General features: G+C 41.4%; 1 protein-coding gene across 3 annotated transcripts in view; it reads right to left on the reverse strand.

Moving 5' to 3' along the window:
* Positions 1-76: 76 nt before the first annotated feature.
* gdpd3a (glycerophosphodiester phosphodiesterase domain containing 3a) overlaps positions 77-19,530 on the reverse strand; it is a 56,718-nt gene continuing 37,264 nt past the window's right edge. For 2 of the 3 annotated variants that reach the window (XM_061885305.1, XM_061885306.1), the window contains 3 exons: positions 7,821-7,880; positions 2,167-2,218; positions 77-289 (listed from right to left, as the gene is read on the reverse strand). In XM_061885305.1, the coding sequence (XP_061741289.1) occupies positions 170-289; positions 2,167-2,218; positions 7,821-7,880 (232 nt within the window). In that variant the 3' untranslated portion in view covers positions 77-169. Of the gene's footprint in view, positions 290-2,166; positions 2,219-7,820; positions 7,903-19,530 lie in introns of all 3 variants that reach the window. The other variant, XM_061885307.1, reaches the window with a different exon arrangement.

The following is a 19,530-nucleotide window of genomic DNA, read 5'->3' on the forward strand; positions in this document are numbered from 1 at the left end:
GCAACCCATAAATTGGGTTGCCAAAATAACCCAGCATGTTTTACGCTGTACATACACATACACATGTACACAAATATATATTTTAAAAAGTTCACCTGTTTTATTAAGGTCTACATTTCAGTCTGGTATGTTGTTGTGCACCAGAAAGCTGCCACATGACAGGTCACTCTTAACGTTTGATTCTGAGGGTGCGTGACAGACGCGAGGGGTAGTCACTCATCACCCCCGTGGCCCCCACCTCCAACGCCGCCCTTATGTCTTCGTCCTTATTGCACACAAACAAATGCACCTGCAATCACACGTCAATTACACATTAAGCACTGGATGGAATATTGTATGTATTGTTGGAAAACACTCGTCTATTTCATGAACATGACTCAGGAGCTCACAAACTTTTTCCACTGAAAAATCTAAACATGCGGGGGCCATTTTGATATTTGTCATTTCAAAACCAAGAGACTACATACATATTTTTTTAACCTTTAGGGCCCCCCTTAAAGTTTGGTCCCAGGGACCTGGTCAGTCATAAAAATGGCCAAAATAAGTCGATATAACACGATTGTTGGGGTCCTTAAAATACCGATCGCATTATTCCCAAGATTACGTTGTGTAGAAAGCCTTATTTTTTTAGCCTTTTCTATGTGAAATAATGCAATGGAATGATTCCCAAAGTCAACATGTCAACATGGTGCCAATAGCTGCTGTTTACAGAAGTATGAATAGACAAAATGATCAAATGATCTCCAAAGACAATATGTCACAATACATGCATTGTGCTGATAGCTGTGGTTCACAGAAGTAGGAATAGACAAAATGTGACTGTGGTGAAAACAATATCTAAGTTTGTTCAATAAGTTGAGTTGTGACATATGCATGACAGTTGACACTGATGAGGTAAAGAAGTGTGTTGTTGAGCGTCGCCAAATCAGGCAAGTTCCCCAAATGCAAAACCTTTACCGTGTCCACGTCTTGGGTCTGGAACCCCTTTGAGGCCAACTTGCTGACCCGTGAGAGCCTCTATACACGACTTTGTAGATTTAGATTCATTTTTTTCATAGCTTAAATCTCTAGATCAACTTCAGATCTATCTTTCGATGTAGTTATTATTTTGTTGTTCAATGGCAAAAACACAAAATGTGTCTTATTTACCCCCATTATTTTCAAAGTGGAAAGTAACTGGAACCTTAAATAGGTCTGTGGAGGGGGCGTGGTCCAGGTGTCGCCTGTGAGCGGAGCATGTGCGGAAGCTGGCTACGAAGCAGCTGCTGGTGAGTGGATAACCCAGCTGGAACAGGTTGTCTAATCACCAGTCTCTCTATTTAGAGCAGCATGAGGAGCCCGGAAGGAGAGGGGAGCCCAGAGAGACTGAGGGGGACGAGAAACTCGACATTGTACAAAATAAAAGAAAATAAAAGTCTGTAAACGTCTGCTGATCCAGCGTGATCATTCCCTGTCACTGAGATCCCGCAACCAGAGAGTGGTACAAGGTCAATAATTAATAACAATGATTTTATCTCTTTTTTTTTTTTCTTATTCTTTTTAACAAAGGTCATTTTAAAAAATTCTACTAAAATTTCCAGCGATCCAAAAGTGCCCTACTTCAGAATAAGTCTTAACATTTTTTTATTTGATTTCTTATATGTTTGGAGAATTTGATGTGAAGAGATTGGAGTCTTCAACAGGTCAACAATTCATAACATTGATTTTGATTCATTAATATTTTTGACAAATGACAGTTAATATGAAAACCCCCCAAAAATTATATCCAAAAGGGCCCTAAACATAGATTATTATTAGGGGTTTTTTTACTTTTCAAATCTTAAATCTCTAGAATCTATTTCGGATCCAACCAACCAATTATAAGTGGTTTTTTTTGTTTGTTTGTTTCATGCCGTTTTTATCATAGCAATATTTATATATAGTAACTTTACATGCAGTTGGCTTTTCGGCTCCCGGCCAGATTTGTTTAGCCCAATGTGGCCCCCAAGTCAAAAAGTTTGGACATCCCTGATAGAAACAATAGAACACTATAAAACTATAACCTAACCTAAACTATAACCCCGCCAAAATGTGAGGAAACACATGGAATAATAATAAATATGATAATAAAAGGTAACAGTTCCAGTACGGCTATCACTTGGATTCTACACGAAATCTACATCATACCTGAATTCCACGAGCTGCAAGATGTTCAAAGAGACTTTTCCTCATTGTGACTCTAGAATGAAATATATTTCAAGTTCATTATTTTGACATTAAAAAAACATTCATAAAGTAAAGACACACATCAGGTAGCTGAACTAGTTTCAGTGGCATCCCAAAAATCTGTCCAATCATGTCCTTGTCAGGGACTGCTGTCAGTCTTGAACCCCAAGATGCAGAGATAGCAAGTATAGTGCAGGAAAACATGAATTTAATGTCAAAAAACAAATAGTGCAACTGGTAACACTGTACTTAGTTATGGGTTTATCTACACGGTACTTATGTATGTGTTTATTTACACTGCACTTATTTATGTGTATAGATACACCACACTTATGTATGTGTTTAGATCAGTGGTCCCCAACCACCAGGCCACGGCCCGATTGGTCCCGGGGCGCAGAAAAAAAATTTTATAAAAAAAAAAAAAAAAAAAAATTTATTAAATCAACATAAAAAACACAATATACAGTTACAAATAGTGCACCAATCACAAAAAACTCCCTTTTTCATGACAAAAACGTCCATTTTTCATGACAAAGAAGAAAAAGAAAAAAAAAGGCCGCGGGACAAATTATTAAGCGGTGACCGGTCCGCGGATACAAAAAGGTTGGGGACCAGTGGTTTAGATACACCGCACTTATCCATCCATCCATTTTCTACTGCTTATTCCCTTTTTGGGGTCGCGGGGGGCGCTGGCGCCTATCTCAGCTACAATCGGGCGGAAGGCGGGGTACACCCTGGACAAGTCGCCACCTCATCGCAGGGCCTATTTATGTGTTTATCTACACTGTGTTATGGGTGAGACTTCAGCTGCTTCTCCCTCTTACGAGCGCTCTCTCTCCGCTGCGAGCACGCTCAAGCGCGGCTGCAAATGCTCCGCAATCAACCCACCTGTCCGTGATAAGCGATCAGCCTTCATAATCCAGCACAACCTGAGACCTGACGCCAGAACGTAGCTTCACGTACGCTGTCCAGTAAGCCCACACGTCTCCAGCTCTCCTGCTTGCATTTGCTCTCTCCCTGTGCTCCCTCCCTGTTGTGCTGTTTGTCTCTTGTGTTGTGTCATTCTCCAGTTCACCATCATCATTCCTCGTTGTCGAGTTGAGTGTCTCGTCAACCTGAAAACCCCCGTGGATCTTCCCTTGCCTCCCTGGACATCGACATCACGCCTGCTTACCAACCACGACGCCGCGCTCCTCCCCTTGATCCTCCGCCTGTCCTACGACGCTCAACCCTGCCTTGCCCAAATTGGAAACCTCTGCCTGATCTCCACGCTCAGATAAGGCTAACACTTAGTTACATTTCATCTCTTTGGGTTAATTACACACCACACACATTCCAAGTTGTCAATAAATACGCTGACAGCCAGCAACGTCATCGTCTTCCAGCCGTCTTCTTCTCCTGCTGTCCCGTCACACAGTGTACTTATTTATGTGTTTAGATACACTGTACTTATGTATGTGTTTAGATACAGACCAGTGTTCTCAATTGTGGGAAGTTAGCTCATTTTAAGATAAGCAGAATCCCAAAAAAATATGCTAAAAAAATTTAATGAATAATATATGATTACTAAAAATTTTGACCTTGAGGCCCCACCTTTCCACTACAAAGGGGCTTAACACTGAATGAGTCATCTTATTATCGATTTTAATTGTATTCAATAATGATATCTAACCAGCTTACAGTTTACAACCTTGTCCCATGAGATGAAACGTGTTAATCACAAATATTATTATTTATTCAACATGTATTATCTATTTATCTATCCATGTACACATTGGGCTTAGGTAAGGCTGATTAGAAAAATAAGTACCAACCAAATATACTCCATAAAAAGGGATTCACAGATAATGGACAAAAAAGCAATTTCCATACTATTCTATTGTGGTAAAATACATTCGAAAAATTATTGTTTCTTAAAATTGTCAATTTTAGTCACCTTTTTTGCACTTAAGAGCCTTCTTCTGTTTGTTTGATATAGTCGTTACTGCCACAGGTGGTGTAAAAGTGTATTACAACTGAGTTTTCGGACTTAGTTTCCTCATTTTCAGTTTGAAGAATTTTGGTACCGGTCCCTAAAGGTTAGGTCATCAATAGTGTTGTTCTTTTATACCCATCCATCCATCCATCGTCTTCCTCTTATCCGAGGTCGGGTCGTGGGGGCAACTGCCTGATCAGGGAAACCCAGACTTCCCTCTCCCCAGCCACTTCGTCTAGCTCTTCCCGGGGGATCCCGAGGCGTTCCCAGGCCAGCCAGGAGACATAGTCTTCCCAACGTGTCCGGGGTCTTCCCCGTGGCCTCCGACCGGTTGGACCTGCCCTAAACACCTCCCTAGGGAGGCGTTCGGGTGGCATCCTGACCAGATGCCCGAACCACATCATCTGGCTCCTCTCGATGTGGAGGAGCAGCGGCTTTACTTTGAGTTCCTCCCGAATGGCAGAGCTTCTCACCCTATCTCTAAGGGAGAGCCCCGCCACACGGCGGAGGAAACTCATTTCGGCCGCTTGTACCCGTGATCTTATCCTTTCGGTCATGACCCAAAGCTCATGACCATAGGTGAGGTTGGGAACGTAGATCGACCGGTAAATTGAGAGCTTTGCCTTCCGGCTCAGCTCCTTCTTCACCACAACGGATCGGTACAACGTCTGCATTACTGAAGACGCCGCACCGATCCGCCTGTCGATCTCACAATCCACGCTTCCCCCACTCGTGAACAAGACTCCTAGGTACTTGAACTCCTCCACTTGGGCAGGGTCTCCTCCCCAACCCGGAGATGGCATTCACCCTTTTCCGGGCGAGAACCATGGACTCGGACTTGGAGGTGCTGATTCTCATTCCGGTCGTTTCACACTCGGCTACGAACCGATCCAGTGAGAGCTGAAGATCCCGGTCAGATGAAGCCATCAGGACCACATCATCTGCAAAAAGCAGAGACCTAATTCTGCGGTCACCAAACCAGAACCCCTCAACGCCTTGACTGCGCCTAGAAATTCTGTCCATAAAAGTTATGAACAGAATCGGTGACAAAGGACAGCCTTGGCGGAGTCCAACCCTCACTGGAAATGTGTTCAACTTACTGCCGGCAATGCGGACCAAGCTCTGGCACTGATCGTACAGGGAGCGGACCGCCACAATAAGACAGTCCGATACCCCATACTCTCTGAGCACTCCCCACAGGACTTCCCGAGGGACACGGTCGAATGCCTTCTCCAAGTCCACAAAGCACATGTAGACTGGTTGGGCAAACCCCCATGCACCCTCAAGGACCCTGCCGAGAGTACAGAGCTGGTCCACAGTTCCACGACCTGGACGAAAACCACACTGTTCGTCCTGAATCTAAGGTTTGACTACCCGGCGTAGCCTCTTCTCCAGTACACCTGAATAGACCTAACCGGGAAGGCTGAGGAGTGTGATCCCACGATAGTTGGAACACACCCTCCGGTCCCCCTTCTTAAAGAGAGGAACCACCACCCCGGTCTGCCAATCCAGAGGTACCGCCCCCGATGTCCATGCGATGCTGCAGAGTCTTGTCAACCAAGACAGCTCCACAGCATCCAGAGCCTTAAGGAACTCCGGGCGGATCTCGTCCACCCTTGGGGCCTTGCCACCGAGGAGCTTTTTAACTACCTCAGCGACCTCAGCCCCAGAAATAGGAGAGTCCACCACAGATTCCCCAGGCACTGCTTCCTCATAGGAAGACGTGTTGGTGGGATTGAGGAGGTCTTCGAAGTATTCCTTCCACCTATCCACAACATCCGCAGTTGAGGTGAGCAGAACACCATCCGCACCATACACGGTGTTGATAGTGCAATGCTTCCCCTTCCTGAGGCAGCGGATGGTGGTCCAGAATCGCTTCGAAGCCGTCCGGAAGTCGTTTTCCATGGCTTCCCCGAACTCTTCCCATGTCCGAGTTTTTGCCTCCGCGACCGCTGAAGCTGCACACCGCTTGGCCTGTCGGTACCTGTCCACTGCCTCCGGAGTCCTGTGAGCCAAAAGGACCCGATAGGACTCCTTCTTCAGCTTGACGGCATCCCTCACCGCTGGTGTCCACCAAGGGGTTTTAGGATTGCCGCCCCGACAAGCACCAACTACCTTGCGGCCACAGCTCCGATCAGCCGCCTCGACAATAGAGGTGCGGAACATGGTCCACTCGGACTCAATGTCCAGCACCTCCCTCGTGACATGTTTAAAGTTCTTCCCGACGTGGGAATTGAACCTTTCTCTGACAGGAGACTCTGCCAGATGTTCCCAGCAGACCCTCACAATGCGTTTGGGCCTCCCAGGTCTGTCCAGCATCCTCCCCCACCATCGCAGCCAACTCACCACCAGGTGGTGATCGGTAGAAAGATCCGCCCCTCTCTTCACCCGAGTGTCCAAAACATAAAGCCGCAAATCCGATGACACAACTACAAAGTCGATCATGGAACTGCGGCCTAGGGTGTCCTGGTGCCAAGTGCACATATGGACACCCTTATGTTTGAACATAGTGTTTGTTATGGACAAACTGTGAGGAGCACAAAAGTCCAATGACAAAACACCACTCGGTTTCTGATCCGGGCGGCCATTCTTCCCAATCACGCCTCTCCAGGTTTCACTGTCGTTGCCATCGTGAGCGTTGAAGTCCCCCAGGAGGACAAGGGAATCGCCCGGGGGAGCACTTTCCAGTACTCCCTCGAGTGCTCCCAAAAAGGGTGGGTACTCTGAACTGCTGCTTGGTGTGTAAGCACAAACAACAGTCAGGACCCGTCCCCCCACCCGAAGGCGGAGGGAGGCTACCCTTTCGTCCACCGGGTTAAACTCCAACGTGCAGGCTTTGAGCCGGGGGACAACAAGAATTGCCACCTCAGCCCGTCGCCTCTCACTGCCGGCAACGCCAGAGTGGAAGAGGGTCCATTCCCTCTCGAGAGAACTGGTTCCAGAGCCCTTGATGTGTGTCAAAGTGAGTCCGACTATATCCAGCCGGAACTTCTCGACTTCGCGCACTAGCTCAGGCTCTTTCCCCCCCAGTTCCACGTCCCAAGAGCTAGCTTCTGTAGCCGAGGATCGGACCGCCAAGTGCCCTGACTTCGGCTGCCGCCCAGCTCACATTGCACCCGACCTCTATGGCCCCTGCTATGGGTGGTGAGCCCATTGGAGGGGTGACCCACATTGCCTCTTCGGGCTGTGCCCGGCCGGGCCCGGCCACCAGGCGCTCGCCACCGTGCCTCACCTCTGGGCCTGGCTCCAGAGGGAGGCCCCAGTGACCCGCGTCCGGGCGAGGGAAATCTGGGTCCATGTTTTTTCTTCTTCATAGAGGTTTTCGAGATGCTCTTTGTCTGATCCCTCACCTAGAACCTGTTTGCCTTGGGAGACCCTACCAGGGGGCATAAAGCCCCCCGGACAACATAGCTCCTAGGATCATTGGGACACGCAAACTCCTCTACAACGATAAGGTGGCAGCTCAGAGAGGAGTTCTTTTTATACCATGCACAAAAATCTCTCACTTCCACTACTTGGCATTTTGACTTTAGTTTTGACTCAAGTTGAAGTTGCCAATTAATATTACTTGCTTGAAAATGAATGAGCATTTGAAATGTCCCGCCCCCAAAAAATAAGTCAACTTGACACATTGTCTCACTTTTCCATCAACGTCACGGCCAGTCTGTTCCTCATGATCTTCTTTTCGGGAATATAGGACCTGCTCACATAAAAAAGAAACACTTGGGATTGCAATACAGGACATGAATCTTCCAACAAACACACATTAGATCAGGGGTGTCCAAAGTGCATTTAGTAAAATTCTGAAGACACAGCCTACATGAAATCTTGACATGGAAAAACTAAGAAAAACAACACCTGGTGATGTTTGTGCACCTGTCATGATGCTGCATTGCCAGGTGTTTTGTTGTCTTGTACTTCTTGTTTTGATGCATTTTGTCCTAGTGGTGCTGCCGTAGCCCAGAGATGGAATTTATGGCTCTTGAAAGGGGGCTGGTTCTTGAAGGGCCCTTGTTTTTAAAGAACCATTCATAAGACTTGTTTGTTCTTATAGCTTTTTTTATTTAAGGAACTCATTTAAAATTACACAAATGTTAATCATTCTGAAATATTATTTTACTATCATTTTCATTAATGTTGTGTTTTCATTGTAAACATTCGAGAAGACGGTGTCATATTTCCATCCACTGACAGTGACATCACTAGTTTGAATTTTCACACATAAAAAAATGTAACAAATAATAATTAAGAATAAATTGCATCAATGGATACTAAATGTACATTTAAGTGCAGTCAAGAAGGAACATATGCATTATGTAGTCTGATGGCAGTCGGTATGTTGCATTTTGGGAGTCCGAGCCTTCCACTGAACGTGCTCATTCTCTCTGCATGGTCCGAGTGTAGTGGGTGGGAGGTGTTGTCCATAAATGCTAGACTTCGCCTCTCTGACACCACCGCCAGAGAGTCTAGCTCCACTCCCACCACGTTACTGGCCTTCTCTACCAGCTTGTCCAGTGTGTTTGCGTCCCTCACTCTCAGCCCGCAGCCCCAGCAGGCCAGGGCGTACAAGAAGGTGGCCGCCACCACCGACTCGTAGAACATCTTCAACATTTTTGTACAGACGTTGAAGAATCCTAGCCTCCTGAGGAAGTAGAGGCTGAGGCCCTTCTTCTAGGAGGCCTCAGCATGTTTTGACCCATTCAGCTTGTTGTCCATGTGTACTCCCAGGTATTTATAATCCTCAACCATGTCCACATCGACCCCCCCTGATGGAAACAGGGGTCGCCGGAGTACTCTTCCTCCATCCCAGGTCCACAACCAGCATCCTTGGTCTTCGTCACATTAAGCTAGAGGTGGTTCTTTCCACACCATGTGACAAAGTCCTCCACCTGTATTCCTCATCATCACCATCCTCAATGCACCCCACTATCGCAGAGTCATCAGAAAACTTATGAAGGTGGCAGGAGTCTGACATATAGTGGAAATCGGTGGTGTAAATGGTGAAGAGGAAGGGGGAGAGGACTGTGCCCTGCGGGGCCCCAGTGTTGCTGACCAGTTTGTCAGACTCATAGTCCTGCAGTTGAACGTACTGTGGTCTGTCAGTCAGGTAATCTACAACCCAGGACACCAAGGGGGCCTCCACCTGCATCTTCTCCAACTCCACACCCAGTAGCCCAGGCCGTATAGTATCAAAAGCCCTGGAGAAGTCAAAAACATGACCCTCACACTGCTTGCAGGCTTGTCTAGGTGGCCGTGGACTCGGTTCAGCAGGTAGATGACTGCGTCCTCCACTCCCAGTCCTGGCAGGTAGGCTAATTGGAGTGGGTCCAGGTGGGGCTTGACTGTAGGGCGGAGTTGTTCCAGGACCAACCTCTCCATGGTCTTCATGATATGAAAGGTTAGAGCCACCGGCCTGAAGTCCTTCGACGTGCTGGGTCGCGTGCACTTAAGGATGGGGACCACACATGAAGTTTTCCACAGTGTGGGGACTTTCTGCAGCCTAAGGCTAATGTTGAAGATGTGCTGGAGCACACCACACAGCTTAGGGGCGCAGGCTTTGAGCACCCTGGGGCTCACACCGTCAGGACCCACGACCTTGCCTGTGTGTAACTTATATAGCTGTGCTTCACCTGTTCTGCAGACAGACACACTGGGGGCGTTTCAGGTGGTTGGGGGAGGGGGTTTCATTATTCTATATATATATATATATATATGTATATATATATATATATATATATATATATATATATATATATATATATATACATATATATATATATATATATATATATATATATATATATATATATATATATATACAGTATATATATAAATGTTGAGGGCAAAATCTTCTTCAGTATCATTGCACAGAGGATGGGCGAGTATCTGCGAAGAAGTGAGTACATCGATACAGCTGTACAAAAGGCAGGAATATCAGGATTCTCCGGGTGCTCGGAACATTTCAACATGATCTGGCACCAAATCCAATTGGCAAAGGCGGAGAGAAAGGATCTCCACGGAGTCTTAATGAACCTTGCCAATGCCTTTGGTTCGGTGCCCCATGAACTCCTGTGGTCTGCCTTCAACTTCTTCCACATACCAGACACCATCACAGCCCTGGTTCAATTCTACTTCCAGGACGTGCAGTTCTGCTTCACCACCTCTGACTTTACCACCTCTTGGCAGCGCTTGGAGGAAGGCATCATGGCGGGATGCACTATCTCACCCCTGGCATTCACGATGGCAATGGATGTCGTCATCCGGGCCTCAATCCAACAAACCACTACCCAGCAATACCATAATAATGCAATCCAATTCCAAAACCAAACCTGACCCAGCAACACTCAGAACTGCAATAAACAGAGCAATTGAGAGGAGACAAACACGACACAGAACAAACCAAAAGTAGTGAAACAAAAATGAATATTATCAACAACAGTATCAATATTAGTTATAATTTCAGCATAGCAGTGGTTAAAAATCCATCATTGACATTATCATTAGACATTTATAAAAAAAAAAAAAAAAAGAACAATAGTCAATCAATCAATCAATGTTTACTTATATAGCCCTAAATCACTAGTGTCTCAAAGGGCTGCACAAACCACTACGACATCCTCGGTAGGCCCACATAAGGGCAAGGAAAACTCACACCCAGTGGGACGTCGGTGACAATGATGGCTATGAGAACCTTAGAGAGGAGGAAAGCAATGGATGTCGAGCGGGTCTAACATGATACTGTGAAAGTTCAATCCACAATGGATCCAACACAGTCGCGAGAGTCCAGTCCAAAGTGGATCCAACACAGCAGCGAGAGTGTCACAGTGGCTTACACTTGCATCGCATCTCATAAGCTTGACAACAACTGTGTTCAATGTTTTCACAAAGATAAAATAAGTTATATTTTTGGTTTGTTTATTAGTCAAAACAAATTTACAGTATTGATAAAACATTGTCCTTTACAATTATAAAAGCTTTTTTTTTTTTTAAATCTACTACTCTGCTTGCATGTCAGCAGACTGGGGTAGATCCTGCTGAAATCCTATGTATTGAATGAATACAGAATCGTTTTGAATCGTAAAAATATTATTTTTGAATTGAGAATCGAATCGAAAAAATCGATATATTATCAAATCGTGACCCCAAGAATCGATATTGAATCGAATCGTGGGACACCCAAAGATTTGCAGCCCTAATATATATATATATATATATATATATATATATATATATATATATATATATATATATGGACTTGACAGCGGCAGAGGGGTTAGTACGTCTGCTTCACAATACGAATGTCCTGAGTAGTCCTGGGTTCAATACCGGGCTCGGGATCTTTCTGTGTGGAGTTTGTATGTCCTCCCTGTGAATGCGTGGGTTTCCTCCGGGTACTCCGGCTTCTTCCCACTTCCAAAGACATGCACCTGGGGATAGGTTGATTGGCAACACTAAAAATTGGCCCTAGTGTGTGAATGTGAGTGTGAATGTTGTCTGTCTATCTGTGTTGGCCCTGGGATGAGGTGGCGACTTGTCCAGGGTGTACAACGCCGTCCGCCGGATTGGAGCTGAGATAGGCACCAGCGCCCCCCGTGACCCCAAAGGGAATAAGCGGTAGAAAAAAGGATGGATGGATGGATATATATATATATATATATATATATATATATATATATATATATATATATATATATATATATATATATATACATACATACATACATACATACATACACATATACACACACACACAATGTATTTATTTATACATATACACGGTGAAACTGCGTTTCAGTTTTATGCTGCTAAAATCTAGAATAGTCTTCCTCAAGATGTGAGATGGGTCTCAACGTTGGCAATGTTCACATCCAAGCTGAAAACACTTTTATGTAATTGTGCGTATAACAACTGAAATAATTTTTCTCACACTATTTGATGGATTTAAATAATTAAGATTGCTTTAAAGATGAAAGTATTTACTGATTTTATTTTGAATTATGAATTACAATTGTATTTTTGCCTTCTTTTAATTTTCTGTAAAGCACTTTGAATTGCCTTGTCTATGAATTGTGCTTCCTAAATAAAATTGCCTTGCTTTAGACAGTATGTATGTACATATATACAGTATATGTATACATGTATACAGTATACATCTATATACAAACATGTATTTTATTGTATTTTTCATTGTATGTATTTTTATTTTGTATGTATACACATATGTATTTACAAAAATATATATATATTTTTTTAAATATATATATATATATATATATATATATATATATATATATATATATATAAATATAGATATATATATATATTTATTATTTAATTTGTTTCAGTATGACTCCATTCCTAGTAGCGTGGGTAATTGCCTAAGCTATATAAGCATGTGCATGAAAAAACGAGCTGTTCTAAAGAATCAGTTTGTTCGCAAATGTCACATCTCTGCCTTAGTCAGAGTTGTATACTGCAATATCTAAATGTGCCAGTATTATTTGATTGTAATGTGTATTTTTAGTTATGTATTAGATTGTAAAGTGTACTTTAGTTATGTATTAGATTGTAATTTATACATAAACATATATATAGATTGTACATTTAACAGGTATTGAAAATTGTCAATGCTAACCAGTAACATCTTTACGGCCAATTTTATGTAAATTAGCACTGAACTAGTATTTGTTTAAAATTCAAGATTGTTTATTGTCATACAGTATGTACACTTAAACAGACAGTTTGCCTTTCAATGAAAATCTTACGTTGCTAGTTCACCCTTCAACAAGTCACATGGTACTTAGCTAAAATAAAAATAAAAAAATATATACAAGGCACAGTGAGTAACATAACATTATTGCACATTCTGATTCACAGTCAACAGTTTAGATATGTTTGTAAACATAGATAAGTGTATTTGTATTTCCTGTTAAACATATTATCACACTTGAATTTTTGTACGTAAATCTCCTAAAAAGGAAACATTATTGACAATCTGCTTATCGCCTGCTTATTTTTTTGATTGAGAAGTTTATTGACATCTTAAAGAATTTAATCCATGTAATACTTTAAAAAGGCAAATGAATGGCACAAAAAGCCAAGAGGTTTGTTTCAATTGTGGTCCATTAGATATTTATCACATTTGATACAATCAATACTAAAAGATATATAACCTGTAACATTTCTATAAAAAACTATGTTTAAAAAGGTATAAATGATGTACATAATACACAATATACATGACTATGCACATGTTGACCTCAAAACACAATGAGAAAATATGTATACACTATAACCACCTATAAACCTGTTTGGTGCTTCAAAGAGTTGCTGGGGATCAATATTGGTTCAGATCAGGTAGAGGTTGAGCTGAGCCATGATTTTATGACAGTTTAAAAATTTAGTAGGTAAGTTATAATTTTAAGGTCTCTTGGTAGTGCATTCCACTGTGGGACACCCAAAGATTTGCAGCCCTAATATATATATATATATATATATATATATATATATATATATATATATATATATATATATATATATATATATATATATATATATATATATATATATATATATTTATATATATATATATATATATATATATATATATATATATATGATTTTATGACAGTTTAAAAATTTAGTAGGTAAGTTATAATTTTAAGGTCTCTTGGTAGTGCATTCCACTGTGTGGTGGCAAAATGTGTAGTAGAATGCATTTTTTCCAATGAGAGTCTTGAATTTGGGGGGATCAAGGTCTGAGGAACTCCCTCTCATGTAGTACCTGTGAGTATCACTTACTCTGGTGATATAGTTTGACAGGTACTTGGGGACAGTTTCTCCGAGTATTTTGGAAACCAGGCACATTGCAATTTGGTGTATCCATCCATCCATCCATCTTCTACCGCTTATTCCCTTTCGGGGTGGCGGGGGGCGCTTGCGCCTATCTCAGCTACAATCGGGCGGAAGGCGGGGTACACCCTGGACAAGTCGCCACCTCATCGCAGGGCCAACACAGATAGACAGACAACATTCACACTCACATTCACACACTAGGGACCATTTAGTGTTGCCAATCAACCTATCCCCAGGTGCATGTCTTTGGAAGTGGGAGGAAGCCGGAGTACCCGGAGGGAACCCACGCATTCACGGGGAGAACATGCAAACTCCACACAGAAAGATCCTGAGCCTGGATTTGAACCCAGGACTGCAGGACCTTCGTATTGTGAGGCAAACGCACTAACCCCTCTGCCACCGTGAAGCCGCAATTTGGTGTACTCTTTCCTCAACTCTAAGCCATTCTAATTTGCACCATATATATATATATACATATAGATATACACACATACGTGTATATCTATATATATATTTATAAATATATATGTGTAGTGGAATTTCTGACCCTTTGTACCATATTTTGTGTCTGTCGAAGTCTGAAAAGAAAGTCTGTCAAAAAGCCTATACTGAACCACTGGAAGAGCATATGTGGGTTAAAGTTGGATTTGTGGTCGGTCTGACCCTTCTACAAAATGTTTTGATTGTTTATTATGACTAAGGGATTCAAATATGTTGCAGAACAAACAGGTCCATAACAACGGGACCTTGACACAAGAGGAAAGCATATAAATGGCCAAGTAGACCTGGCCTATGTGTGATTTTGCTTGATTCTCAATCATCCACGCTTCCGGAGGACGTTGTCTGTTTACATGGGCAATCCAATCCAACTTTGTACTTTTCGATTATGGGTAAATAAACATTTTGTACTAAATCCACTTTGTTTGCTGTTTAAGCTTCAGACCCTCCACCACATGAGATTGGTGTCACAAACAGGATGGTCTAGAAGGCTGCCGGTCGACATCCGCACCCGGTCTCTCTCTCAGACAGACAGAGGTTTGCACGCGCGCATCTAAAGGTAAGCAATTTTTCTTCAAGTGTAAAAGCTGTCTGTCTGGAGATGATCAGGATTGGTAAGACTAATTGCTTAACCTCTTTTTGATAAAAAAGCGAGGTCTAGCAGGTTCTCCAAAAACAACCTGGGATGGGGTATATCAGGGGCGTCACTAGGCCTATTTTAGGGGGGCTCAAGACCCCCAAAAATATTCTTAAACCCCCCTAAATAATTTGGCGTTATATTTTATTTTATTTTTATTTTTATTTTTTTTCCTTTTTTTTACAAATACATGCCGAAATATTCATTTTAAAGTGACCCTAATAAGAGTTTTAAAAAAATAATTATATAACCTGTCATTATTCACTCAGTTTCCCCTCACTTCATAGAGAGGCAGCGACCCCCTTCACTGCGTCAGTATCCAATCCATTCTACTTGTTCATATAGAAAATGTCCACATCACTCAAATCCAGTCCACATTTTCTCTGCGACCTTGCTTCGGGACCTGCAGGTATGCAGCATGGAACTCTACTGCATAATGGCGCTGACGAGACGCGTGGCCGCCATCTTGGGGTGTTGATCCACTCCACTCAGTGCAATTCATTTGGCAGGAGCATTGAACTGTCAGCGCGTTTTATCTCACTGAATACCACTGATTTTCACGTGTTTTTTTGTCATACGTGTAACTATGATAACGGACACATGTTTTGGCGTGTTGATAGTTTGCTTAACAGTAATAGAATATTCTTATATGCTATAAGTGACCAGACGTCCAACATCAAAACTGGGAATAATAATCCCTGAGAAGGGGGAAAAAACGGTCAGCTATTTTTAAGAAGTTGAAGAAACAATATGATTGGGTTATATATACATGTGTATATCCTACGTAAAAAATGTATGAATATATTAGATATCTATATATGTTACTGATCAATAGACTGTATCTCTGTTGCTGCAACAGCAAAGAGTTTATTCTGTCTTGACACTTTGTATTGATATGTTCTATCACATGCTTCCCGTAAACGATCATGTTTACAGTGATTGTTTTATATGTATTTTTCATGTATGTTGCTTTGGATGAAAGTATCTGCCAAATACTTAAACATACATGAACACCTGAAAGTCTTTATATCAGCTAAAACCACCAATCTGTTTCACTGGATTCAGAATAAAACCAAAGTCTGTCTTACCCAACAAAGTTAGTATTTGAATATTGTTACTTGAAGACTTATTCCTGGTTACAGTTATACTGTTAAGAGAGTATTGTCTTATGTTTTGCCTAAATTGAGAATGCATCATAATCAGTGGTGGCTGGTGAATTTTGTTTTAGGTGGGGCTGAAAGTTTGTAAAGCAAACCCCTGTAAGGGGGTCATCCTCCCCCAGAAGATTTCTTTGTGTTTTTCACATACAAATATTGAAGATCTTTGCTCCTTCTCAACTCTTTGGTAATATTCTTTTCACAAAATACAACCAATAGTACGTTAATGTTAAATCTTACTTGTGAAAAGAAATCCCCCGATTCCTATTTTCAACAGTCCGCTCATTTGAGCAGGAAAACGCCAAACACCAGCCCAGCATCTTTGTTTTCTACCTCTCAACTGTCAGTTTAGGCTGCTCACCAGCTCCTCATCACCACTTCAATTGCTTGTGTCACAGCAGCCAATGTTGGGTCTACTTAAAAGATGTCCATGGTTATAACGTCTTTGCAAACACTACAATCTGTTGCGTCCACTGCAGTTTGTTACCTTATTCATACTTTTTGTCAAGTGATTTTTTTTTAAGCAGGGTTGCATGAGGTACCTACACATAATGCTACGTAACATAAAGTTAGACGGCGGTCAGCAGCACCGTGCATTTTAGCCACCTACAAAGAAACAAACATAGTCAAATAAAGTTCAGTAAAAATGTATATCATATTAAGAATATTTGTACAAATTCCATAGGGCCCTGACATCTAAAAAGTACAACTCTGTTTATTGTTATGTTCATGTATGTTTTTCATGTGTGCGCACACATAAACACATACAGTATGAGATTAGATCACTGAGATAAGGTAAAAACAGGATGGAAACTGCTCTGGAAATAGTTCCAATGCAATATGCCATGGAAATACAATGATACCACTTTTGTGCGATTAAGTACAGTTGCACTTGTTTTTTCAAATGTGCTTATTCTGTAAAGGAATGAGTTACATGTTCAAAATAACTGGTTAATAGTGCTATTATGAAGTGCAATATCAGCACTATTTTTTAAAATAATAAATACATACAGCGTTTTAAAAGCATACACAAGCTGTGTGAATATATTAGTCTGTGGTTAAAATGACTTGAAATGACTCGAAACTCAAAATGCAAGACTTGGGACTTGACTTGAGACTTTTCAGTTTTGACTTTGGACTTGAGTCGGGACTTGCCTGTCTTGACTCGGGACTTGAGTCGAGACTTGAGGGCAAAGACTTGAGACTTACTTGTAACTTGCAAAACAATGACTTGGTCCCACCTCTGACTGCTTGTAGTAAAATGTATTACCTCCACTTTACACCAGTTGTGTTTTTGACGAATAAAAACCTGTCTATAGACAACCTCTGTTGTTGTTTTGCAGGCAAAAGTTACATTCCCGCTCTAAAACAATGCTGCTACTTAGTTAGCTAGTTAGCCTGAAATGCATCTTGAAGGTCCTGGTTATTTATAAAGTAAAATATGCACTCTTTTTTTACCATTTGCTATCTTTATGGTTACTTCCTTCTGGAGCATCAGCTGTGTTTCTCACTTTACACATGAAGGAGAAATAAGAGCTGAGCTCATTCACGTATGACTATCATTAGTTGATAATAATAATAATTACTCCACAATCCCTATTGATCTGTAGGAGTCAGGGCAGAGGAGCACAGCAAGTGAGAGGGGAGAGGCCTCTACTGGGAAGGTGAGTAGAAGAATAATGATACATATAAATGAATGTTTAAAAAAATAATTTTAAATGGCTTATCGATAAGCAATTTGTTTTATTTATTTCTGGGTGGATCATGTTGACTATTGGTCCTCCTAATTGTCAGTCATTCTGGGGATGTTACGTAAGGACATATCTATATCTATATATATATATATATATATATATATATATATATATATATATATATATATATATATATATATATATATATATATATATAAAGAAAAAACCCAGACACCATCTTTGTAGTCATTTTTCTCCTGCGTGGACCTCCGTTTTCCTTTACAATGAGTGAAGCTGCACAAAACCTTGTGTCTGCAATTGTTAATAATTTAGTTTTTAAGTTTTGTGTTTCTTGTAAAATCTATATAAAGTAGTATACATTAGCATATTGTTAAAATAATAGAAAAAAAACATTAAAAATATATTTGTTTTATTATATTGATTTTTTACATTTATAGCTGTTGTATTATTATAGGATGGTTTGTTAAACATTTTATAGGATTTTCAGAGGGAGGAAAATCCAAGACTATTAATATAAAATGTAAAATTAATAAATACATAAAGAGAAAAATTAAAAAATGGTTAAAAGCCATCGTCCCGTGCATTTTTTTTTTACCGTCCTTGGGACGACGGGAAATCATTAATGTCAAGCCCTAGAAGTTACATTTTATTGTTTGCATTATTTGTTTCAACATTGCACTTTGAAGATGGTCCCTCAGCTCTTTGACAGCTTTGGCTCTTTTTCAGATCAGCAGACTTACTAGTCTTTCTTATTTACAGTGTACATAAACATGTCTCATTTCTATTCAGACTTCCATTTATATTTAATTTCCTTAACCGACTTAAATAATAATAACAAAGAATTATTTCTAAGTCTTTGTTAGCCGTTTGTGAAGTTTTGTACTCGTGTGCTATGTTCGCTCATATCCTGTTCATCTCCTGGTGGCTAAGTCCCCCCTGTCCTTAAAAGCTAGTGACGCCCCTGGGGTATATTATGGTTGGATTGGGTTGTTTTATATGTGATTATATTGTCTCTGTGTTTGTCTGTAAACTTGTGATTTCTTGTTTTAACAATAAGGCGAATTGTTAATAGAATTGTGGTGGTTTAGGAGTGTTTTGCACAAACGATTCAAAACAAATACATTTTTAACCTCTCTCTACCGACAACGCCAGAGGGGGTCTTCTTCTGCAAGTACGCCAGTTTAGCACAGTCGGGTACAGCTAAAGTAAAGGCATTTTTAACAAGCTGGCGGTACATTTGACTATGTAAAAAATTGTTACGTTTGTGAAAGTGCGACACATCTGCCTTTGTGGAGCTGCAGCGGTAAAAAAGCCTCATTTTTAGTGACCTTTTCAGTGACTCCGATAGAAGGGAGACTGAGATGATGTTTGTCACAACGTTCTGATTAGTGGGCTGCAGTTAGACGGATGGAGCTCGGGCTCCATACGGTAGAGCTTTGGTGAAACTAGGTGAAACTGTTTGGAACTGACCATACACGTGACTGTAGA

This window comes from Nerophis ophidion, linkage group LG23 (assembly GCF_033978795.1).
Source record: "Nerophis ophidion isolate RoL-2023_Sa linkage group LG23, RoL_Noph_v1.0, whole genome shotgun sequence".
In the NCBI taxonomy this organism is placed as follows: Eukaryota; Metazoa; Chordata; class Actinopteri; order Syngnathiformes; family Syngnathidae; genus Nerophis; species Nerophis ophidion.